Below are 25,085 nucleotides of genomic sequence, written 5' to 3'. Positions count from 1 at the left end.
TGAACAAAAGTAGCTGGAGATAAGAAAATGATACTCTAGCTTGGAGTAAACACATTGCCTGCTGATTTTTTTTTCTTGTAGATTTGAAGCTTGTTTTCCACCAGTCTTCTGAGCCTTGTAACTGCATAATGTATACACCATGCAGGTAATATTGTGTTTTATGTCTCTACGGGCACTGATAATGCTGCCGGAGCACATTTCAGTTTGCGAGGCAATTTTCAGCTTCCTTTCCTCAAGCTGTCACACTGGAACTACGATGGATGAGCTGTAATGTTTGCAATGTGACACCAGACTCAGAATGCTGCAACCTGAATGAGGCTAAGTGCTTTACTGCACCTCCATTAACTGTTAAGACACGTGTTACATTTAATATGGCATGCTTATTTTATATAGCCTTGCTTTATATATTACCTCAAAGGTATTTATCTAACAGAGCTGATATTTCATCTCCAAAATAAATGTCATGTTTGGGACTATGGAATCTGCTTTAAATTAAAGGTTAGCTTGCCTCACTTCTTTTAATTGGTCTTTGGGACAAAGAAACCAAGCAGAACGTGTCCACAAATTACTATGTCAGCATTATTTTTTTGGGTAGATGTCTTTGTCTTCAGGTGAACTATACCTTAGATACCCCTAGAGGTCTGAAGAAAAAAATCTAGTAACTTTGTTCTGCATCCAATTTAGTCCATAACATCAAGATCAAAGAATGGCTCAAGACTGTACAGCCATGTCAAGCCTTCTTTGATTTTTTTTTGTGGGGGGTAATGCTTGCTTCTCTTGCATCTCGAAACAACTTTATAATCTTTAATCAATCTAAGAAATTGTTCCTCTCCCTAACTGGGAAAACTGGGTCAGTGGTTATGTTTGGGCAAGGGTAACAAATAGATTCAATTTAAATGAGTTTCTGAAATTGGTGGATTTGGCACCTGATAATAATGTTCTTGTGAAAGCGAAGTGTTGTACCCTGTTTAAAAAACAAAGAAAGCCTTCTCCGAATTAAGGACAGAGCCACCTTTGAACTACAGTTTTATGGAAATAAATACCTCCAGTGGAAATATTTGAATAAAATGAATTCATAAAATGGCACTAAACTGCTTTAGTTCAAACGGTGTTGTTTTGGTTGATCCTTTTTCTGTTTATTTGTTTTTCATGCACTGCCTCAACATGTATTTATACACATTCATAAGGTACACAGGCAATGGAAAATGCTTTCTAAAAAGATTAGTTTGTATTGTTTGACAGGGGCTTTGAGGTTTTCAACATTTTCAGATAGAGAATATTTATCTAAATTTAAAATCATTCCTAGAGGTGAACAGAGTTGGTTGATAAACACTAGATAGGGTATATTAATCCATGTTTATCTGTAAATTGCACAGGTACAACAGCAAAAAGATCTGTTGACACTGAAGAGATTTTTTGAAAGAGGCACTTGAATTATTTTACATTTTAAACTGCATGTACGTATTGTCAACATGGAAATGTGTGCTGTCTTAGTAGTTTATTACATCGCTATTGAGTTTGCATGTTAAATTCACAAGCAAATGGTAGGTTTTGAAATTGGCTATTGTGTAACACTACACTATGCCTTATTTTGCTAATACCTTCTCGGATTGTTCTTTGTCTACACATACAATTACTAATATCGGGAATGCTGAACACTGAGAAAAGCTGTCTGAAAGTTGTGACCTGCTTATTCTAAAATGTGCTGCGATAAGCATAGAGTACATAAAGAAATATATAAATCTATAAATGTGAATTTGCTGTGCGGTGGTTTGTTACAATTATTTTGTTACACGTTCAGTTCCTGTCTTTGTCAATCTGTGCATTGTCTCCGGACAACAATTCAGCATGGATTTTCACATTTTTATGAACTTGGAAAAAAAAAAATAGCGGAAAAAAATTGCGAAGTCGGGAATTCGCTATACGTGAAGACGCGATAATCGAGGGATTACTGTATAGTCATATCGGGCGTCGATACCGATACTGGGTACCCGATTGAAACAACATAATATCTACCTCACAGCTCTGAGGTCAACTGCCTACTTGACCCTTGTGAAGACAAGCAGTATAGAAGACGGATTAATTGGAAAATAGTTGATGTTAAACCCTTGAGCAAAATTTATAATTGCTCTGTTACTACTACTTATTCAAGGCTTACGTAAAACACAAATGTGGTATTGTACCTCATTCTTTGCTTTATAAGTCACTCGTCTTTTAATTCTACTGTCCCGGAGAAGGAGTTGTACTGCTTAAAAGTAACTTGATATTTACTATGAGGATAGTAATAATGTCAATTATTTTATAATGTGGAGAAATCCTACACTGTTAGCAGTTCAGAAATGTACTTAGTCGACAGATTGTGGCTGTATAGGCGTGTGACCTTTTCAGAATACATTAACACTTGTTGGCATGCATGGAGATTATATGTCTAGATATTGCATAGGCGGTAAAGGGTCTGTAATATTCTTTGCCCTGTGGGAGGGTGAAGTGTTGGATTCAAGGATTACTTCAATTTTTCTTTAATAAGTGCTTCAAAGGTGGCAAATTATTGTTAAAATTTGTCATCATATGCAAGTGTGAAAAATGAGAATTTGGTGGAAAACTAATTAAGTAGGCAAAGGTCTGTGAAACTAGGTTTGACAAATTTCCGTATATATTTTTTTGCTGGTTTGCAAGCAAAAATGGATTCAGAGTACCCTGGATCAAATGGGATTCTTGTACAAAATAAGCAGATGAGGAGGGATACAAGTAAATAGGAAGGTACCAGAAGAAGACAAATAAATCCGTCAACAAACTGACAGAAACCCGAGTGCCAGGTGGTAAACACGGCCCATAGCTACATCAAGTCTTCGAGGGACAATACATGTGTTTCTGTTGTAGCCAATCAGCTCTCACTTGAGCAGTCACACTGTCATTTACAATTTCCAATGAATGTTCCTGAACAGCAGAACAATGAATATGCAGCAATTACATGTGAACCAAAACTAGATTTGATATAATGAGTTTCAAATTACACGACTTCCTGGGCTGTCAAAGCCACTAAAATAACTCAGGATACTCTTAGTTAAACAGAGGATTATTGCTCCTTAATAAATAATGAACAGGGAAAGAACATATCCATTTCAATCTCACAGCGCCAATGTTTTTTCACAATACCTCTTATTGTGTGCCATAAAAATGCGACCAGGACTCGCTTGCCCAGCCCAAATCCAGTGAATCATCACCGGTGTTCTCCAAGGACGCACGTAATATTCCCTCTTATGACAAGCCGTAAGATGACATATTTATCTAAATTTGGAGGAGGATTGAAATACGACATAATATTATGCCCATTACTCCATTTACAAGAGCACCTGTAGGGAAAAAAGAAGCCAATTTCCACTCACAGCAATGATGCCATTTGAATAACATCCAAATCAGTGTCCCCTCCAAAAAAAATACATGGGCATAGACTATAAAACATACTAAAATCCTCATATGAAGTCGGAGGCTTAAGTAGCTTGAAGCCTCCCTGGAAACAATTGGCATAATGACCCCGATTGAAACATAACCAACAGCACGCTGCGGGTGTATCGGTTCTAGCTAGCGGGCTCTTGGGTATATTTTTTTACATGATGTAAATGAGACTATCATATTTGAGCAGAAATTAAGCACAGCTCCTACAGCAGCCCAAGGTGTACCTAGACAAAGATCTCAATGGTGACCTTTATTTTTTTTTTGTGTGTGTCTTCACCATCTAGGGACAAAATCTCTGTTTGGCCGTGCAGCTGGCATGCAATTGAGTCACACGTCAGCCCTGATTAGAAGCAGCAGTGGTCCGCGGGCTCCATTCCTCTGCCAGAGCCATGCAGGAGAGTGAAAGGCCACGGCCACCACATCCAGTCTGTGGATGTGACCTTGATGGGCTATGATAGAGAGGAAGTGACACAATTCGCCATGCCACACAATATATCTGTAACCTTCTACTTGCCACTCTGCATGCTCGAGCCACTGAGAAACGCCAGACGCACACACACACACACACACACACAGACACACACACACATCCACATACCCACTCTAAGTCAACTATGCCCTGTGATTAATTCCAGCAGTCTCCTCCTTCATACCATCCAATCATCCATCTCTCTTTGAATATTGGCTGCTGCCTTTGTGTGAGGTATCTTAATTTCAAATATGATTTCCTTTTCATTCTGAGCAGCCGCTATGCTAATTTAAAAGAGATAGTGGCTTAAAGGGAGTCCAAATACCCAGTTGAACAGAGAGTATATTACCTACCATACATTCAAATTCTAATTTAAAAAAAAGAAAAAAACGGGTGGTTGGGGCATGAGAAGAAACCGTATCCATTGTAATTTTATTGTTAGGGCAGTGCTTTTTGATGCTACCACAATTTTTAAACACTATTATACATAAACAAATAACTGGCTTTTATACAGAAGTGTCATTTTTTTTCTATGGATAGCACATTTTCTTAGTTTCTAGACGTGACCAGTGGTTAAAGTCAGTTAAATCACTTCTCTCCATATTGACTCTATCTGTGCCTATCTCTATATCTCTAGTGTGTAGATTTGGCTCTGTTGCTAACTGCAAAAATTTCACTAAAAGCTTAAATGTTGACACATGTTAAAGGCACCACTGCAAGACCAAATTATTTAGTGAGTGGTCAGTGGTATACAAGATGTCTTGTAGCAGATTAGCGTGAATGTGGACGGAAAAAAAACCCTAACAGAGGAGCGTGACTGATGGAAAAGGAAGTTAAAAAAAGAAAAATACTACACCAAATGCTCAACTTGCCACAACTTTGCATCTTTAATGTACTCCTAACACATCTAAATTCACTTAAGAGGAGAATAGCTTTTAAACAAGTGCATTACCTAAACCAGCAGCGAAATAATTTTGTATGCAATCGAAGTATTATAGAGCAGAAGTGAGATGCAAAACAGGTAGCCCATCCACACTTGGAGTGCACAAAGGAAATATGCGGCAGGGCAAAAAAAAACAACAACAAAAAAGGCAAACGCGCAGTGTTGAGTGGGTGCTGGGCTTACCCGACTCAGGTGGACAGGAAATTACAGCTCCCTTGTGAATAATCCTCACTCTTGTGAAATCCTATGTGCTGTCGTTGGACTCCAATTTGCATGGCAAATATGGGAGAAGCAGGAAGGAACAGCAGGAAACGTCTCACGTGAGGTTTTGTCAGCCTTTGACAGATCACGACAACTACTTTAAATATAAAGGTGGAAAGTAAAATGCTGGATTTGCTTTGTTATGTTTATTTACTAAGTTTTAGTTTTAGAAAATATTCCGAGAATATAGTATAACACTGTGAAGAAACAGAAGAATAGACATTTTTGGTGGAATGGTGGTATTACCTGATGATTGCTGTTCCACTTAAATATTTAATATGGAACGTAGCATTACAGTGCTGTATTAGTAAGTATAATTAAGTTGAATGTCTCAAACACATTTTGTGAAATCTATGTTATGTGCCTTTAGAGAAGTGCGGCCTAGTAATTGACATCAAGAGCTTCAATGCCAGTAAAGTTTGCCAGTATGTCTTCACCATTCTCATAATAAGTGTTTCTATTTTGACAAAAAATGTCAATGTCGCGTTTGAAAATGTTAGAAATTTGGGTATTTATCCTTTTGCATTCGTTTTTTTCTTCTTTTCCATGTGAATCAAGCAGTGTCATAGCACGTAACTTAAAAAAATACAAAAAGAGAAAAGTACTTGTATTTTGTAAAGCATGCATGAGAAGCACTATGTGTCAAGAGTCAAGATTAAACTGTAAGTGCAAATTTAGTGGTCAAAATTGGTGCGATTATGTTCATCCGGGATATTTGAATAGGATGTTTTGAGAGACACTTTTAATACATAACCTTGTGCTGTTGTCGTTAAGAGAATATTTAGCAATATATTTGATATCTCTAAACGCGGGTTATGACACTGACCAAAGAAAAACATATGTCCACCAGCGTCAAATTGAAAACCACTGCATTTTTAAGTGCCTCACACACGAGAAAGCAAATACTCCACATCATTTTCTATTGGTATTCTTGATTTCAATCCAAGAACAATATCACATTCACTGACAGCCACCCACATTTGTCATCTCCTTGACATGTAATTGTTTTCCATGTTTTCTATGAAAAGAGCGCAGTAATAATTGGATATTGAAACTCCACTGCACACCACTTTCAGTGGCCCACCCTGAACTGACACCACACAGAAAGCAGTCACTGCTGTATTTATGTCTATGATAATCAATATCTTTTACATTTTATATATATTTTTAAAATTTCTGATCAGACAAAAACGTTCCCCCCCCTCCAAGTTGGCCTAATTTTACAAAGAATGGTACTTTCTACATCTGTCTTGGAGGGTGGTAGGCTTTTGTGCCCCCCTCCTTTATGTCAATAATAAATAGGCTACCAGCAGCATCTGAGGAAGCCTGCATGCAACACCTTCACCTCACTTTCAGGGCAAATAAAGACACGTCACAAACATGTGCATGGCACAATGGGAGCCCCTGGCTCCAGTTTAAGCTGGAGACTGCAGCCACCTTAATGCAAATGATCACACAGCTCCACTGCATGTCTATCAGCTTGTAGTTAATAAACGACCTAATTTCTAGGCAGCTTGTTCTTCACAATAACAAAACAACTGCCGTTTAGGTTAAATTGGATGACGTCTTTTTTTTTTTTTTTTTTTTTTTTTACACAGGAGTTCTCAAGCATGGCGACATCTTATGGTGAAAAAAAGTGCATATAATTGTCAGAATTGGAATAGCTCGCGACAATCAAAACAAATCCGGAGTGATGACATTGTAAAGACACACACAAACGTTGACGTTCATTTAGACGCTTTGATTTTTCTTATTTTTTTGCGGCTGGAGTGTGGGAGGTGCGCGCTGTCGTTTACCTGTGCCTCATCCAGCGATCCGACACACGAGCGAAGGGCTATTTGTATTCCGGCCGGCCAAAGACAGCACAAAAGAGCGGCTGGGAATCCTGCATCAAGGTGAGATTAAAAAAATAAAACAGCAGCTGTAAAAATACAATTTGAAAAGAGCTTTATCAATCTTCAGAGTGGCAGTGGTGGGTCTTATCTACTCTGCGAGAAGAGAAGGGCGAGAGAGCAAGGGAAGCCCCGAGTCGCTGCGTGCAGACAAAGATGCTTCCTCTCCTCCGCAGCATCCTCCTCCTCCTCATCCTCAGTATCGGGGGCCGCCTCTCCCCTGACACTTGATGCTAACATTGGCGAGGTAGCTTGGCCGGGTTGAGGGCGCGGTCAGCCGCTGTGGACCAATGGAACGTCCCACTAAACAGCGACAAGTAGTGGCGTTACCATGGAGGCATATCATTTATCCTATATAGTACTAAGACCACTTTGGGTTGCCTGATATGAAAACATGTATTCATATAATGTACATAATAGTAACTGATGAGTCCCAACAAGAGTTAAGACCACTTTGGGTTGCCTGATATGAAAACATGTATTCATATAATGTACATAATAGTAACTGATGAGTCCCAACAAGAGTTAAGACCACTTTGGGTTGCCTGATATGAAAACATGTATTCATATAATGTACATAATAGTAACTGATGAGTCCCAACAAGAGTTAAACGGTTCAGTTTTTTTAAAAACTGGTTTTAGTCACAGTGAAACACAGAAAAACAAAGTAAACAAAGTCCTTAAATATAATTATGCAAGAAACCCTCCCAAAAACCTGATTTCAAACAGAATGAAAATAGTAAATTCGATGATATACGGCTGACAACAATATGATAAATAATACTGAATCACCAATAATACTGAAATGTGAATCTGGCAAGGAAAAATGTGGGCAATATCTGTTTAAAGTGAAGTAAAGATTTTCTGCCAAAATGAAAAGATGAAAGCTATTTAGCAAGACACAAAAAGTAGACACTTTATTTGCTTTTGTGGCCCACATAAAGCAGTGAAGCCTCAGGGCTTGGGGTTGGACATTTGTTATTTAGTCCTTAGTGAAGCTATACATGTTTTTCAAAAGCGCATGGAAGTCATATGGACCTAAAAACTGTGGAAAAATGTCCAAAAAAACAGGCTGGATCATGTAAATTGTATATTTACTATGCAGTATTTATTATTTTGGGTGAGTTTAGTGCTATTAAACTGCCCTACAACATACCATGAGCTCTAATATTGATCCATGTTTTAAACGTTTGCACAACCACTATAATCACTATAACAAACTGTAAAAACCAAATACCTCTCTGAAAGTGACAGTCATAATTACACCTTTAACCTTGTGTTTTCATTTAGTTAGTTTAATTTGTTGACTTGTGGGCGGCATTCTGATTCCGGTTCAATTTTTATGTTATTTTGGAGAATGTCCACATCTGTAACAAAAAAATGGCTGAGTGTTAAGACCTACCGTATGCATGCATGTACATTTAAGTGTATGTATGTACATATGTGCTAAGCAACACGCTTATTTATTTATATATTTATTCATGTATTTATTTATTTACTTATTACCTATCTATTTATGTCTAAAATGCCTTTCCTATTCCTGCATCCTCACCCTCTTGCTACTGTGACAACGAAATTTCCCGAATACGGGAGGAATAAAGTTATCCAATCCAATCCAAATAAGAAAAAAATGGTTCATAATAAGAAAGTCTATTGTGAAAGTATTTCATAAACCAGCAATGTAAACTGATGCTTATCGAATTGTGCAGTTGGCAGCATGTCCCCTTGCAAAAGTTCAGACATCTGTGTCAAATCCCATCACATCCGATTGCTGTGTTATGTTGTATGTATGTACAGGATTATGTGACATGGCTTTCGTCTTGATGAAACAGTGAAAATAGAGAAAATCATGCAATCTTTTGCGCCATTGAAAGCTGGGGATGTCCAAACTCTCGTCCGCCACAGATGATTTAAATATCATTGGATATGGCCCACACAAGTGGCTTAAAAATAACCTATATTTCAATAAGTGGGGCTAAACAGTGCCTCTCCATTAGCTGGGGCGTCAAAACCAGACATCATGTGTCCTTTGACCTTTATTTAAATTTCGATGCCCGTGGTTTAGAGCTACATAACGAACTGCTCAAATAAATTCTACTCCGATACCATCAGGTAGAAGGTTGCTGAGTTAATGTGTATTTGGAAGGAAGCCACCTCAAATCTAATTGTGATGTCTGCGACTGGCAATGTTGTCTGTTAAGTCCCACTGGGAAGAAGTTTGCATCTTGCGGAATGCGTGAAAGCAAGCATCTCGTCACACTGCATCTGGTTTTTACAGAAATGCCAATGAAAACAGAGTAGAACTAAATACAGTGAGAAAACAAGTAGATGAAGGAATGGTAATGATGCAAGCTCAAAAACATAACAGAACTTCCAAAAGTGTGCGTCCCACAGATAGTTATTTTTGTCGGTGAATATTTTACCTTTTAAGTGAGAGCACAAGCCCCTAAAGCCCGCCGAGGTGTGCTTTTAAGCGCTCGAGCCTTCCCTGCGAGAGATAAAGTCAAAGCTATCTTACATTTGAGGATGACGTATGAATTATGAATGTGCTCAAATGTATTTTTCTTGAAAAACAATTCAGCCTGAGTGCGTAAATGGGAAGAACACTTTTGCTGCAGATCTGAAAATATGCTCTTAAAAAATGGGGATTATACTTAATATCGATAACTTTAAATGCAAATGAACAATATTTGAATTGTTGTAGTATTTGAGTGAATTTCATTTCAATACCATTTAAATTTCAAAAGAAATCTGCAAAATAAAAGTCTCAAATTCCAAATATGGATGACTGTTAAAAAATACTATTTTTTTGCCAGATAAGAATAGTCACCAATGCATTCAGGTTTAACGGTTCAAAAGCATTAAGCACATATAGATGACATTCCATGTTTATGTGGATATATTTCACTGCTATGTACAGCTTAGAAAATGTTACATTTAATGTGGGATTTTTATCGTTGGCGGTGCAAAACTGTACCTTTAGCTCATCCATCACCTTGATATACTCATGACGGCTGAGCAAACGCATTAGTATCAGTCTGATAGTCCAGAAATGACATTTATTTCTCAAACTTTGTGATTTGGGTTTCCCTGTTGATGAATTTAAAGTTTAAAATGCCACATGCATACATAATGCACAAACAGACATGTTCAATATCTTTGTCAAAGTTGTAGTGGGCACAAACATTATTTCAGAGCTCCACCTGGGCTAACATTGCATCCTTTCAAAACATCAGATATATTTTAAATGAAACTGCCCATGCAGAACTATCATGCACCGTACCCTCAGCAAAAAACAGAGATAATGGAAGACACTGTTTTACTTCTGCGCACATAATTATGATTGTGCGCAGTCAATCAGCAGTTATCCTGCATTGCCTCCCTTTGGGATATGATTTTTCATTCTTTCAAGTTACATTCCCTCACTACCTCTCGTGCTGGCAAAGAAAGAGAGCCTGCTGTGGATGGCGGTACATTATAAATTCATGTAATGGCTTTTGATTGCTTTTGTTAAGCTTTTGGAATTGGAGTTTTCCTTGTAGTTGCCATGTCTTGAAGCCATGGAGGCAAAATAGATTTTAAAATTTGCTGCAACAAATACAGGCCATTAGTTGACTTACTGAATAAGAAAGCAGCGATATAAAGTGGGGATATGTTAAAGGTTATTTGCAAAAACAATGCCTATGTACAGTAGCTACAACAATCAATGGAAAGGGGTGTGGCATTCCCCTTGACGTTGTTTTATTTAACAAAAACAGGATGACAGTTGTCTACCATTGGAGGAAAACATTTCCTCGAAAGTTCCACCTAAGCTATGTCGGCTCGCACTTCGCGTTTGTTTACATAAAAAAAAGAAAACTGGGAAGAGGCAAAAAACAACAACAAAAACAGTATGACAGTTGTCTATCATTGGAGGAAAACATTTCCTCGAAAGTTCCACCTAAGCTGTGTAGGCTCGCACTTTGCGTTTGTTTACATAAAAAAAAAGAAAACTGGGAAGAGGCAAAAAAAAAAAAAGAAAACAGAAATGGGGCTTGTTATTTCATGTTCATTGGCAGTCTATTCCAAGCTTCGCGCCCACTAACTAACAACCTGTAGCCAAAAACACCCAAATACAGTGTGAATGTGAATATAATGAGCATAATGACTGAAGGGAACAGTAGGCAGCGGTGTTTAACACAACACTGGCCACTCAGTAATGCTTCCCAACAGAGACCACAGACAAATTGTTTTGCAGTGGATTCATGAATCATAATTGTGATTAAAGTTGTCAAGACCGCAACCTGATTTAATAAAGAACTCATGGGGTGAGAGAATGCCACGGTTGCTACGTTTACCTGAGCGTAGTTGCATCTGTCCACTGCTTGTCCTTGTGGCCTTTCTATAAAAAAAACAAAAAAAACAATGCAGATAAGGTGACTGTACTTCTATAGAATGGACAACCAATTAGATTAAATCACTTGACATAGCAACCACTGGAAATATAATAACATTCTTCTCACAAAGCTGAGGTAAAAATAGACGGAGTCCACTTTTTCATTCGCTTAAATGAATAGAAGACGACACGCAATTCATTATAGGTTAAAATATAAATTATAAATAAAACAAGGTATCCAATTAAGTGAAAACTAAAGAATCGTTTTAGAAAATATATTTGTACACAAGCTGGAGGGGGGAGTGCATCGTGATCAGCTGAAAAATTCAAAATGTAAACAATAAATTCCTATGTCGCCTTTATTATATATTTGAGGAGGAGAGCTCAAATGTTTACAGAAAGGAGAGCAGGCATGATGTAAACCAGGCTCAAGACAGTGACAGTGTATGGTTTTATCGAATTATATGAAAATAAATAATTCAAATGCAATGGTCAAATATGTGTAATTATGTCTGTGCGACAGTGGCCCAGGTGGTTAAGCGGGTCGACCATTGCTTGAAGAATTGAGCCTGCTTGCGAGTGTGAAGCTTGGTGTGAGAACGAATGGTTGATGGCAGCCAGAAGGGCGGGATGGCACAAATTTCCTCACTTCTGTTAAACTGCCCCAGGACAGCTGTGGCTACTGTAGTAGTAGTTTACCACCATCTAGTGTGAAATTTAAAGAATAATCCAATGTAAAGTGTCTATATAGAGTAACTCTAATGCAATACAATTTATTACTAGTGGTAGAAGTAATATTCTTTGTTCGCCACATTGTCATTACAAAGCAACTAGGAAAAAAAACTGATTATTAAACAATGATGAAATATTTACTTTTGAAATCTGAAGGTTTTCTGCTCATTTAAAGTTAAAAGAAATAGTAAATAAGTGATACATTTACTGTAAGTGACAATTTTAGAATGTTTAGTTTTTTTTCTTTTTTAAAGCGTATGGTCAGTGACCCAAAAGAAAATTAAAATTCACCTGCTGAAGGCAAGCTATTTGTAAAGAAATTGCATAAAATAGGTGAATTTTTCTATTGAAATAACTATTTGAGGCACAGCTGGAGTTGGCTTCTCCAGTTTTAACAATTTATTGTGTGAGACAACTTTCAGATATATTTATAATGGTCCTTCAAAGAGCATTTTATTTTTTTATCATGGAGTTTGGTATACAAACTGGATTTTTCATCATATTTCAAACTGTTTCTACAAATACGGGCTTATAACAAATTATCATTACCTCTACGTACAAACAAATTTTAACCATTTTGATTTTAATCATCCAATTAAAAGGCGTGTCCAGTCAAATGACCATCAGTGTGTACATAAAGCATTCATGTCACAAATTTTTTGCCTAAAAATAAATAAAAACACCTGAATATATTAATTTAAAGGCCATGATTACCAAGTGCAAAACAATACTTTCACCTTAATTACCAAAGTTAAGTGCCATTTAACTGATCTGGCAGCTTTTGACCAAGTCTAATCGCCAGACATAAGAATGTGTATACAGATATTATTGTTGGCATTCTCATTCAATGTCTCAATTTGAACAAATTGTCAGGCAAAAGGCCCACACGTGCACTAAACGCATGGGTCTATCAGACTGGGAACAAAAGAGTGGACTATATAAATGTTTGGTACACAATTTGACAGAACAGCCAGGAGACATGTAGGAAAATAATTTGCCCATCATAATGGACAAATCAGGGACACGCCAGCTTCAATCTCCGTCATCCACTGTGCCATGGTTCCGTCTTTGCAGGGGTTATTGGGTCAGCGGGAATGCTAATGTAACGTAGTGTGGGAGGGCTTTTAAAATCATAACAAAAATATCTTGACTGGCTTTTCCATTATAAAATATTTTCTCATTTAAATTACAGCTCTTTTTTTGTATTATGGTGCTTGGCAACAACTCCTCGATTTGTCACCCGTATGTCTTGTCCATTGTGTAAATGCTTGGAAAGATGTGTCAATTCACCCCCGCCCCAAGCCCCCCCCCTATACTTTTTCTGTCAACTTGTAATGAAAGTGCAATGAAATGGATTCCTTGTTGACACTAAAATAACAGCCCTAACCAATTCCCAATCCGCTTTGTAGTTCGCTGACAACAGCGTCTTCCGACGCAGTGCATGCAATGAGATGTTGTGTTGTCTGCTGGCACTAGCTGACATTAACGAGATATGCCTTTCAAATATCATGGCCTTTGGGACTGGGTCAGAGCTACTATTAATAGAAGATCAAGAATTTAGGATAGTTTGGCTTGCAAGTGCAATAACCCAAAATAGGGTGAGCTTTAGTAGCTCAGCCACAGTTGATTTTGGAGTCTGATATGGCTGTGGGCAGGTGAATAAATGTGATCTATACACAACCCTGAACCACTGTTTTGGAAGGAGTTGTTAGAGGCTATTGAGATGCTAGCAGGAAAGCAAAACATGGTCAGTTAAGATAAGCCCGTCATGTTTTTCTGTAAAGCTGATGGCTTTAACACCATCCAAAAATTTGTAAATATAGCGGCAGCTATCAATATAATAATTGGCAGGCTTTTGCTGCGCTTCGCTTCAGCAAAAAAATACATTGGTTGGGATTTAATATACCATCTGCTAACTTAGACATTCCTGCCAATGATGAGAAGGAAAACGAGTTAGCCACAAAAGTTGCCAGACATCCTCATCACCAGCATGTCTCCACACTGGAACACCTTTGAAAAGTTTACCCGCGTTCCAGAGGTAACAATGTCATTAATGACAAGCACAGCCATAAACAACTATTCAGGTGTCATTATTATCCATGTTTCAGTCATATACAGGGAATAGGAGGTAATATAAATATATACATATATATCAGTGGTGTGCCGTCAGGGCCTTCAAGGCCTTCTCTGCTAGGCAAAAAATATCTGAATCACAGACAGATGTTAATTATATTTTGTCCATGAATACTTATTAAATAATTACTAATTGTCTGTTAGCTTCCTTTCATTGCTTTCCCCCTGGTTGCACTACTTCCAGATGTGTGTTTTCATATTGAAGCATTTAACCAATCACATTTCAGCCATTATTTGTTGCCAGGGTCAGAAATCTGCCTCAAGGCCTTCACAATCAGTTCTGCAGGCTCTGCCGCATTAAACAAGCGTCGATAAGACTGTTGCTTTAACCAATCAGAATTCAATTTGGTGACCCCAAGGCCTTCTCGCAGGCATAGGGATACGTCATTGCCTTCTCGCAGGCGTAGGAATAAGTCATCGATTTCACCAGCTATGATTGGCTAGTGATAGAGTGGACTAGCCAGAGCTACCAAACTGTATCTGGAGCGAGCTGCACAAGCAAATATATTGTTGTGTTGATTTAATAGCGGTTTTGTCAACCCGCAATGGCTGAAGGAGGAGAAGAAACGGATTTGTTTGCAGATTTACTGTCAAAGCCATTTTCAAGACGAACTTTTCAAGAAAAAAAAAGCTGGACATCATTAAGAAAGGTCGGATAACTCCAAAGCAAGCAAGCCTGTCACAATCGGGAACGAACATTTTCAGCACTACATCAAATAAAAACGTATGCCAGAAATACGACAGGACAGGACAGGCTCCACTTTCAGCGTTAGCTTCGATGGCGATAGAAAAGAAGGAGGAAAGAAAGGAGGATGGATATTGTGTACAGGTAAAAAGGATTTTTGGTGAGTAAAATATGGCTATATTCCTAAATAATATTTCAAATGTATGAGGTTATTATTGATGATTTTTTTATGTGTCGCAGCTGTAGCTGCAGTAGAGGTTTTATAGCCATAAAATAGTTTTTGAGGGTTGGATTGATTCAGTCAGCTGAAGCCGTCGCAAGGAAATTAAAAAAAAAACATTCCAATGACAGTAGCGATGACTAAAGACAAAAGCAATGATTCATCAGTCAGCATGACTGAGCCCTACGATTTCAAAGTTACTCAGCATATAACCCACCCCTAGACCAAATCTACACACTAGCTCCACCCTCTTTGTAATATTAGTAGCACAGTCTATAAAAAGCTGAAGCCCACCCTTTGTGCTGCCTGTCTTTCAGTGCGTCTGGGCCTGGTGGCACTCATCAAAAGTTCTCCCAAAAGTCTAAGCTAGCAAACCCTGAGCCGCCATGTCCAAACCCTTGTCCGACCATGACAGGAAGAAGCAGATCTCGGTGCGAGGCCTGGCCGGTGTTGATAACGTCACCGAACTGAAGCAGAATTTCAACAGGCACCTCCACTTCACGCTGGCCAAAGACAGAAATGTGGCCACCAGAAGGGATTACTACTTTGCGCTCGCCCACACTGTCCGGGACCACTTGATCGGCAGGTGGATCAGAACCCAGCAGCACTACTATGAGAAAGATCCCAAAGTAAGTTAAACACATAACAGGATCGGTTCCTGCTGATTCTAAGTCATGTGACCTACCCCCAATGCACCCATTTGGTAGTGGCTGATAACATTTTTTCTTCTTCCATTGAAACCTTCTTTAAATCTTCCAGCTTGAATTCTGCGGTTAAACAAAAGCCCTGCTTCATTTCATAGCAGCAAAGAGTTTCTCATTCCTTAGCCTTTTAAGAGCAGCCTGCGTACAATCTAATGCCAGGGCATGACATTTAAACTTCACAAGGGCTTCTTAGCAGTCTGCCGTTAAGCTTCCATTCTTACGGTGTGCTGAAACATTAAACCTCTCCGTGACCTTCTGCTTATATCCTGCCTCACCATAAAGCACACAGCCTCTGCTTGTCTCACATGAGCACAAGCCTCCAAGGGCATTGGATTTCATACCTACACCCCCGTACAGGTGCATGACATGCGCCAATACAGGACCTTTGCCTACAATAGCAAGCTGACGCGAATATAATTTCAAACAGTACATTGGAGGCTGAGTGAAACAAAATCAATTATATTTAGACATGAAGGGAAAATTGTTCTTTGCTGTTAAATGTATCATAATGTGGACAACCCCCTCCCCATCCCCTTTTGATACATCAAACAACCAAGAGACTCATTGTTCAGTCACTTAAGTGGCTTTTGTGTTCACCCGAGCAGGGTGACATTTACTTGAAGAGTGCAATACATTTTTAGAACAGGTTTAATCCAGTGTTGGTGGGTTGCAACCACCAGACCCTACTGACTCTATTGACCTTGTTCGCTACTGCAGAAACAAAGGTCAAAGGTGACTTCTTTGGGTAAGCAAGTACAGGGCTGCAAATACATGTCTCATGTACTCAACTGCAAAGTGAATATGGCAGTCTCTTGAATTATTAATGATATTTATAGGTATCAGTAAAAAAAGATTAAAATTACTCTAACAGTGACTAAAGATATTGACAAAAATCAAAGTCAGCTCAGATGTGAAAAAAAGTCCTATCAAATAATTGAACCCTAGCTGTCATCAGTATTTGATTTTTTTATACACGACTAGGTGAACTACTTCTCTTATCACTCCAGAGTTGAACTCCACAAGTAAAGAATATCACTCTCAGCCTGACCTTTATAACGACCTCCACAGGAGCTATTTTTGCTGAACCAAAATGTTGCCGTTATGTAATACAGAATGCAATTTGTCCTCTTGTCCCATCCCTTCTCTCTCCTTTTGCTCTTCAGTGGGCATCTGCCTTCTCAATTTCAAAAGAGGAAGAAAAAAAACACCTAAATGGCAAAGGCCAAAGATTAAACAGGCGCAGGTGGAAAATTATTTTCATGTAATGGGATCGCACTGAATATTTTGGGGGTAGTTTACTTCCAATATGAAAAGACTTTGCATTTCAGGTTTCAATACGCTGATCAAAAACAGTTCAATTTTATTCAATTTTTCAGGTTAGTAAAATAGCCTGTATTCAATCCGTAATCACTGTTTTTAAATCAATATTTGAGGTCAAATGCTTATAGTTTTATGTGACTCATTACCAGACTCATTATTACACCTCAGGCTATACTGTGGAATTTAAAGTTCATGTAGAAAGTCTGTACTGCAAAAAAAATGTTGTTTTACAAGACCGATATTAACGTTCAAATTTGCTTGCAATAACATTAAATTATTTAAATAAAATTTACTCTAGTCTTGTTTCTGATGAACATTTACACCAAATACACTAGTGTTTGAATATTGTTCAAAACTGGGAGAATTGAAAAAAATCGGTTAAAATTGACTGATTCCATTCTGTTATTTTTACACAGCGCGTGTATTACATATCTTTGGAGTTTTACATGGGCCGCACCCTGCAGAACACCATGGTCAATCTCGCCCTGGAAAATGCCTGCGACGAAGCCACATACCAGGTGAAAGCAAGCGGCTTTGTCTTTTTAAATCCGGGTCTAAATTGTGAAGCAGTTACTTCATTTCAGCGCATGTGTGTGTTCTGGTACATTTAGTTGGGTCTTGACATGGAGGAACTGGAGGACATGGAGGAAGACGCCGGGTTGGGAAATGGTGGACTCGGCCGACTAGCCGGTGTGCTTTTTAATCATCCTTATATATTCTGAAGAGTCAAATCATTATAGCACCAATTTACCTGGTTGAATTTGCACAGCTTGAGGATGAAAAATGACTTTGTTCATATGCTTTGACCTGTCTTGCAGCCTGTTTCCTTGACTCTATGGCCTCGCTTGGTCTGGCTGCCTATGGTTATGGTATCCGCTATGAATTCGGTATCTTCAATCAAAAAATCATGAACGGCTGGCAGGTTAGTCACATTTGTCAGTCTCACTTTTACATGGAAATATTATATTTATTTATTTGAATATCTATAGCCTATATCTATAGCCTATATCTATAGCCTATATCTATAGCCTATATCTATAGCCTATATCTATAGCCTATATCTATAGCCTATATCTATAGCCTATATCTATAGCCTATATCTATAGCCTATATCTATAGCCTATATCTATAGCCTATATCTATAGCCTATATCTATAGCCTATATCTATAGCCTATATCTATAGCCTATATCTATAGCCTATATCTATAGCCTATATCTATAGCCTATATCTATAGCCTATATCTATAGCCTATATCTATAGCCTATATCTATAGCCTATATCCTAAATCTATATCCTAAATCTATATCCTAAATCTATATCCTAAATCTATATCCTAAATCTATATCCTATATCTATATCCTATATCTATATCCTATATCTATATCCTATATCCTATATCCTATATCCTATATCCTATATCCTATATCCTATATCCTATATCCTATATCCTATATCCTATATCCTATATCCTATATATTCATTTATTCTCAGGTCTTCTTTAAAGACGAACGTGTGCTTAGGCAACCTAATGGCATAAAGTGAATAATATCCATAATTATATGTCATCATTATCATGTCTTGATTGTCCTTGTCATTTTCTGGGTCTGACTCAGCCTAGAATGTACTCACCTAATGAGTGTTTTTCTCTCCCAATGTCATTATCAAGGTTGAAGAGGCTGATGATTGGCTGCGCTATGGCAACGCCTGGGAGAAGGCGCGTCCTGAGTACATGCGCCCTGTGCATTTCTACGGCAGGGTCGAGCATCAGCCTGATGGTGTCAAATGGGTTGACACCCAGGTGAAAAAAAATGGGATATTTATAGTGCTATCAGGAATTGGATCTAAGAACGTAAAGAGGTCTCATTCTTCCTGTAATGTGTTGGTAGGTAGTTTTGGCTCTGCCATACGACACCCCGGTCCCCGGCTACAGAAACAACGTTGTCAACACTATGAGGCTGTGGTCTGCAAAGGCCCCGTGCGAATTTAACTTGAAGGACTGTAGGTGTCCAAAAAATTGATGATCTGGAATATTAATGAAGCTTCATTAATTCATTATTTTTTTCATTTCTCTAGTCAATGTTGGTGGCTACATTCAAGCCGTTTTGGACCGTAACCTGGCTGAGAACATCTCTCGTGTGCTGTACCCCAATGACAATGTAAGAAAGGACAATGCATTATTTTGTGCTAAATTAAACAGCCGGCGCTCGGCATTTCTTCTATTGAGATGTCTAAATCCTTAAGGATGGATTTCCATAATCTGGACCTCAAAAGCCAGAGGGTCTTCGTCTTTCAAATGTAACATAAGAACGGACTACGGTGCGTCACCTCCTTACAGGGTCCAGATGGTGGCTTTGCTTGAAAACCCCCGAGCTTAAACTATGAACCGTGCTGTTGTAATTTATGTCCGTGCAAAGAAGTCGGGGTGCAAAGTCTTAATCCAAAATTCAGGTAGCGCTTGAATATAATTTTAGCTAGCACGCACTGCTGCAGGGTTTTATCTCATTTTTTATTAAATGTGGACACGATCCTAATTTCTTTGTGAAATGCAAATCTGTGCACTTTTGGATGGTCATTTATTTATGAAAGTTATGTTTAATTTACCCTCCAAAATATTTTTGTCACCCGGTTTTATGCAGCTACAATATTATTTCTGCCTAAGAAAGTCATTTCTGAGCATAACAAACCCATAATGTTGTGCTCAGTAGACAAAAAGCTAATGCTCAGCTCGAATATTTGTTCAAAAATCAATTCATCCCTAATATACATAGACATCATCTTGATTAATGACTATGTTTTATGGAGAAAAACAGAACCATGTGTCTCTTTTTTCAGTTCTTTGAGGGCAAGGAGCTGCGTCTGAAGCAGGAATACTTTGTGGTGTCTGCCACCCTGCAAGACATCATTCGCCGTTTCAAGGTCTCCAAGTTTGGCTCTAGGGAGATTGCTCGCACTGATTTCAGCAAACTGCCTGACAAGGTGAAGGGAGAGGGGGAAAAAACAAAATCGTTTCTGTCAATTTTAACACCCCGTCCCGATGTGTCTGCGCCTGGCTTCAAATTGCCTCTGTCAGTGTGTTTAATGCATTGTTGCTGGTTTATTATCGAATCAGAATAGTGAAGTGCCACTGAGCACTCCATGAGAATTTTCTGTACCTGGCTAATGACATTTAACAGCATTTTTATGATTCAGGTTGCCATTCAGCTGAACGACACGCATCCGGCCATGGCTATTCCTGAGCTGATGAGGGTTCTGGTCGATGATGAGAAACTTTCATGGGATCAGGTGAGTTGGGTTTAAGTTATTTTGTTAGCTTTGATTGGGCAGCTTCCCCCACATCAAACAGATTGGACATCTTTCTCTCTCGTGATGTCGGACAAAGAGTTAAAAAAAACCCAACAATAATTCTTTCAATCTATAACAGGCTTGGGATGTGTGTGTGCGCACTTGTGCATACACAAATCACACTGTCCTCCCAGAGGCTCTTGAGAGATGGCCAGTGGACCTGTTTGCTCATCTGCTTCCCCGCCACTTGGAAATTGTCTATGAGATCAATCGTCGCCACCTGGAGGTTAGTAGTGACCATTGCATAAGGATGGCATTCATCAAGCTTCTTTGTCATCCGTGATACCTGATAAATATTAGCTGAGAAATGACAATGTGGCTAAAGAACCTTCTTGTCTGGTCAGAGAGTTTTAGTTTTTAAAGCAGTGTGTTTGCTGGAATTGGATACTGTTCAACAAAAAAGGGTTTTTGTTGTTGTTGTTGTTGCCAAATTCACAGATATGCAGTCCTGGGGGATAGTTGCAAACTTGGAAATCATTTCCCGTCTTTGCTTTACACGGCTCGACTTCCCATTCCAGACCTTTGGGAGACTAACGACATGTTGTGGGATTATACACTCCAGTGAATGAAGCGAATGCGTCTGATTCTTTACCCCCCGCAGCCAGCAAACTTAACAGCGTGCCCGTTTTCCATCAGCCACAAATATTCTAAAGATCATGTCTCTAAGACAAAATTTTTCAGACACGCAATTTCAGGAGGAAATAACAAGGTTTGAGACCTGCCCATGTCTGCGGCGCACATCCGTCCTCTCTGTCAGTTTACTTTCACTGTGAGCTGCAGATAGTCGCTTAGGGACCTATGCACCAAGGCATGAATTAAAGGTGAAAAGTCATTCATCTGCGCGGCTTGGGCAAAATGTCCAAGTAAAATTGGGCCATTGCAGGAGACTATTGTTGACTATTAAAGGAAAAGAAGGAAAGTGGATTTCCCAATGCTTTCTTATTTCGCAGAACGTCGCTGCAAAGTTCCCTGGAGATGTTGATCGTCTGAGCCGCATGTCCCTCATTGAAGAAGGAGGACAAAAGAGGATTAACATGGCTCATTTGTGCATCGTTGGATCGCACGCGGTCAACGGCGTGGCCCAGATCCACTCAGACATTCTCAAAGCCACTGTGTACATTCACTACGGTCCTCGCACCTTTGGCCTCGGGCCATTTTATGATTTGTATGGCCTGATTTATGTCTGCCCGGCAGCTTCAAGGACTTCTATGAAATGGAGCCACATAAGTTCCAGAACAAGACTAACGGCATCACCCCTCGCCGCTGGCTGGTGATGTGTAACCCGGGCTTGGCTGAGGTCATCGCTGAGGTTAGTCGTGTTTTTTTCTAAATAGACCCAGACCCTCCACATAGTTCTGCGTCTCAAAAGCAAACACATTTTTTCCACTCTTGTCTAATCAAGAGAATTGGAGAGGACTTCATCCGTGACCTGGACCAGCTGCAGCGTCTGCGCAAGTTTGTGAACGACGACGCTTTCATCCGCGATGTTGCCAAAGTGAAGCAGGTGAATTTATCTTCATGTTTTTAATCCTGACTCAGCATCCCTGCTTGTTCCTCTTGGGCCAATATCTCATCTCATTTTCTGAACCACTTTATCCTCATTAGGGTTGTGGGGGGGATGCTGGAGCCAATCCCAGCTAACTCCGGGACAGAGGCGGGGGACACCCCGAATTGGTGGCCAGCCAATCACAGGGCACAAAGAGATGGACAATTCACATTCACACCCATACCTAGGGGAAATTTTGAGTGTCCAATCAGCCTACCATCCATGTTTTTGGAATGTGGGAGGAAACCGGAGTACCCGGAGGAAACCCACGCAGGAGAACATGCAAACTCCACACAGGTGGACAGACCTGGATTTAAACCCAGGACCCCAGAGCTGTGAGGCCGGCGCATTATCCACTTGCTCCAACGGGCCGCCCTAGGCCCAATATGTAAACCTTTATCATGATTTTCACTTTAAGAAGTTACTTCAACACTGGTGTTACCAATTGTTTTCACTCACTCTGAGAGTACAAAGGAAACCTTCAGTAACTACCAAGTGCGCAAAGTCAATCTTGTTGTTTTTCAGGAAAATAAACTGAAGTTTTCCGTACACTTGGAGGAGCATTATAAGGTTAAGATCAATCCAAGCTCCATGTTTGATGTTCAAGTCAAGAGAATCCATGAATACAAGAGGCAGCTACTTAACTGTCTACACATCATCACGTATTATAACCGTAAGCATTGAGCATCCATTTTACATCACAGCTACTTTTAATGCTGTAGCTCCGTCCTTAAATCTCTCACTTCTGTCAGGAATCAAGAGAGAGCCAAACAAGCAGTGGACCCCAAGAACCATCATGATTGGAGGAAAGGTATGCACCTTAAAACTGAATCAAAATTGAGACGCCTAGACTTCCCCACCAAAAAGGGTCCTGTAAACATGGAATTAAAATAACAGCAGCCTGCCACTTTCCCTGTTTTGCTTAAGATCGTTGTTGCGTAAACGTGGGAAAAAAATCTGAGAAGATACAGACTTTGAGGCTCTTTTAGTGGAACTTGTTTGCAGCTGTTAAACACAGCTAGCATGACATGTCATTTGTCTCAGGCCGCCCCTGGTTACCACACTGCCAAGATGATTATTCGTCTGATCACGGCTATCGGCGAAGTGGTCAACAATGATCCTGTGGTGGGAGACCGGCTCAAAGTCATCTTTTTGGAGAACTACAGAGTCACGCTTGCCGAGAAAGGTATTTCACGCTCACTGTGTGCTCCTTCTGCATTTCTTGTTCATCTTCTTGTTCCTTTGGCCCCCAGGGAGGGTGTCAAAAATATGGTTTGCAGGCCAAAAGTGGGCCACTAGGAGTTTTCGTTTGATGAATAAAAAAATAAAAATAAAAATAAGAGTTGGCAGGGGTGAGCTATTTTAATACTGAGGGTAAATTACATATAGTAGATACTATGTAAACTGGTGTTTCATTCCATTTAAAGGAAAGGGTAAAGAAAAATGTATATCTACTTGTACAGACCACTTGATAACTCCAAGAGTCACCTAATTGCGCAATTAATTCAGATTTCAACATCTGCAATGCAACAATACGGCAGCTTTTTGCCAATCAATTGTCTTACAAGTGTGATCAGTTGATACCAGTCAAATCCTGTTTGTTTCAGCAAAAATATTATTGGTTAAACTCTGTGCTGGATCAAGTGGAATAAACACCGCAGCGACCCTTTGGGACCAATTTGGAGACCTCTGGTTTACATTTTGACCAGCATTCAGCAGTAATGTTTAAAAATTAAGCGGGTAATTTACACTTGGTTTAGTTTCATGTACTGCATTTTATCTTGAAAATCATTCTGCCAAAGAGCAAATAATAAAAATAAATAAATAAATGAAAACATTAAAAAAGACAGACGGCTGGTCATTTATAATGTTCGCAGTGTTTTGGTATTGCGAATAATTTCATCAGATAATTATTGCAGTGATTTCCTGTATTACTGTTCATTTTAGATTGGTTTTTTTTTGGTTTACCCGTGGAAAATAACTTTCAAGATGATCAAGAATGGCTGTCCACAGAATCAGAAATGTTCCCCACATAATGCTGTTTTGCCACAGTTTCCTAGTGGGATTTACTCTTGGCCTACCTTTGTCATTTTGCAGCCATCCCTGCGTCTGACCTCTCCGAGCAGATCTCCACCGCGGGCACTGAAGCCTCCGGCACTGGCAACATGAAGTTCATGCTGAATGGCGCTCTGACAATCGGAACCATGGATGGAGCCAATGTGGAGATGGCTGAAGAAGCGGGCGAGGAGAATTTCTTCATCTTTGGCATGAGGGTGGAAGATGTTGATGCAATGGACAAAAAAGGGTAACGCTTCCATTTCCTATCTGAAAAAAAAGAAAAGAAAATTCATCATATGAAACAATGCACTTTACAACTGGATAAAGTATTAAAATTCAACGTGAGATCAATAAAAAATATATTGGTTTACATCACAAATTATGTATAGGATTCACAGACTGTGTTCTGATAGTTTAGTTCAAGGTAAAGCTTAGATTTAAAAACACCAATGATATGATTGCTGTCAGAACTCACTGTCAAATTAAATTGACCGTCAATGGCAGGAGTTAAAAAATTACTGCAATACAAGAAACCTTTTGTAAATGTTTATTTTTTCTGCGACTCTGCCTGTAGTTATGATGCTCATGCGTACTACAACCGACTGCCTGAGCTGAAACAAGCCATTGACCAGATTGCCGGAGGCTTCTTCAGTCCCAAACAGCCTGACTTGTTCAAAGAAATTGTCAACATGCTGATGCATCATGACAGGTGAAGACATTTCACGTCAATAACAACCTCAGACAAATCTAAAAATATGTTCAGCTATAAACTGGCAGATCGGTATACAGCAATTAACACGGAGACTAATTTTTCCATCATCCATTTAACTGTGTTTTTCTGCACAGATTTAAGGTCTTTGCTGATTATGAAGACTACATTAAATGCCAGGAGAAAGTCAACGCGCTTTATAAGGTCTGTAGTGAACGGCAATGTGTCATGATTCGAA

The 25,085-nt window shown here is 39.2% G+C and overlaps 2 protein-coding genes across 4 annotated transcripts in view; one reads left to right on the top strand and one right to left on the bottom strand.

The window, feature by feature from the left end:
- The window catches only part of LOC144067843 (neurexin-2-like), a 163,873-nt gene that overhangs the window by 124,298 nt on the left and 14,490 nt on the right, over positions 1-25,085 (bottom strand). For 2 of the 3 annotated variants that reach the window (XM_077591840.1, XM_077591841.1), the window contains exons 3-5: positions 24,162-24,405; positions 11,359-11,402; positions 6,926-7,324 (exon numbers count right to left, since the gene is read on the bottom strand). The gene's annotated coding sequence lies outside the window, so the exon portion shown is untranslated. Of the gene's footprint in view, positions 1-6,925; positions 7,325-11,358; positions 11,403-20,636; positions 20,755-24,161; positions 24,406-25,085 lie in introns of all 3 variants that reach the window. The other variant, XM_077591839.1, reaches the window with a different exon arrangement.
- LOC144067848 (glycogen phosphorylase, muscle form) overlaps positions 6,899-25,085 on the top strand; it is an 18,896-nt gene continuing 709 nt past the window's right edge. Inside the window, exons 1-20 of the mRNA XM_077591866.1 lie at positions 6,899-7,024; positions 15,484-15,795; positions 17,607-17,708; positions 17,802-17,880; positions 18,009-18,112; positions 18,859-18,990; positions 19,079-19,190; positions 19,266-19,348; positions 20,025-20,168; positions 20,382-20,474; positions 20,614-20,760; positions 21,485-21,648; positions 21,729-21,843; positions 21,937-22,038; positions 22,606-22,753; positions 22,833-22,891; positions 23,125-23,266; positions 24,178-24,385; positions 24,713-24,847; positions 24,985-25,051. Coding sequence (XP_077447992.1) covers positions 15,553-15,795; positions 17,607-17,708; positions 17,802-17,880; positions 18,009-18,112; positions 18,859-18,990; positions 19,079-19,190; positions 19,266-19,348; positions 20,025-20,168; positions 20,382-20,474; positions 20,614-20,760; positions 21,485-21,648; positions 21,729-21,843; positions 21,937-22,038; positions 22,606-22,753; positions 22,833-22,891; positions 23,125-23,266; positions 24,178-24,385; positions 24,713-24,847; positions 24,985-25,051 — 2,379 coding nt within the window. The 5' untranslated portion in view covers positions 6,899-7,024; positions 15,484-15,552. The remainder of the gene's footprint in view (positions 7,025-15,483; positions 15,796-17,606; positions 17,709-17,801; positions 17,881-18,008; positions 18,113-18,858; positions 18,991-19,078; positions 19,191-19,265; positions 19,349-20,024; positions 20,169-20,381; positions 20,475-20,613; positions 20,761-21,484; positions 21,649-21,728; positions 21,844-21,936; positions 22,039-22,605; positions 22,754-22,832; positions 22,892-23,124; positions 23,267-24,177; positions 24,386-24,712; positions 24,848-24,984; positions 25,052-25,085) is intronic.

This window comes from Stigmatopora argus, chromosome 22 (assembly GCF_051989625.1).
Source record: "Stigmatopora argus isolate UIUO_Sarg chromosome 22, RoL_Sarg_1.0, whole genome shotgun sequence".
NCBI classification, from domain to species: domain Eukaryota; kingdom Metazoa; phylum Chordata; class Actinopteri; order Syngnathiformes; family Syngnathidae; genus Stigmatopora; species Stigmatopora argus.
Note: the sequence above shows the minus strand (reverse complement) of the source record. Positions and strands in the feature narration are given on the sequence as shown.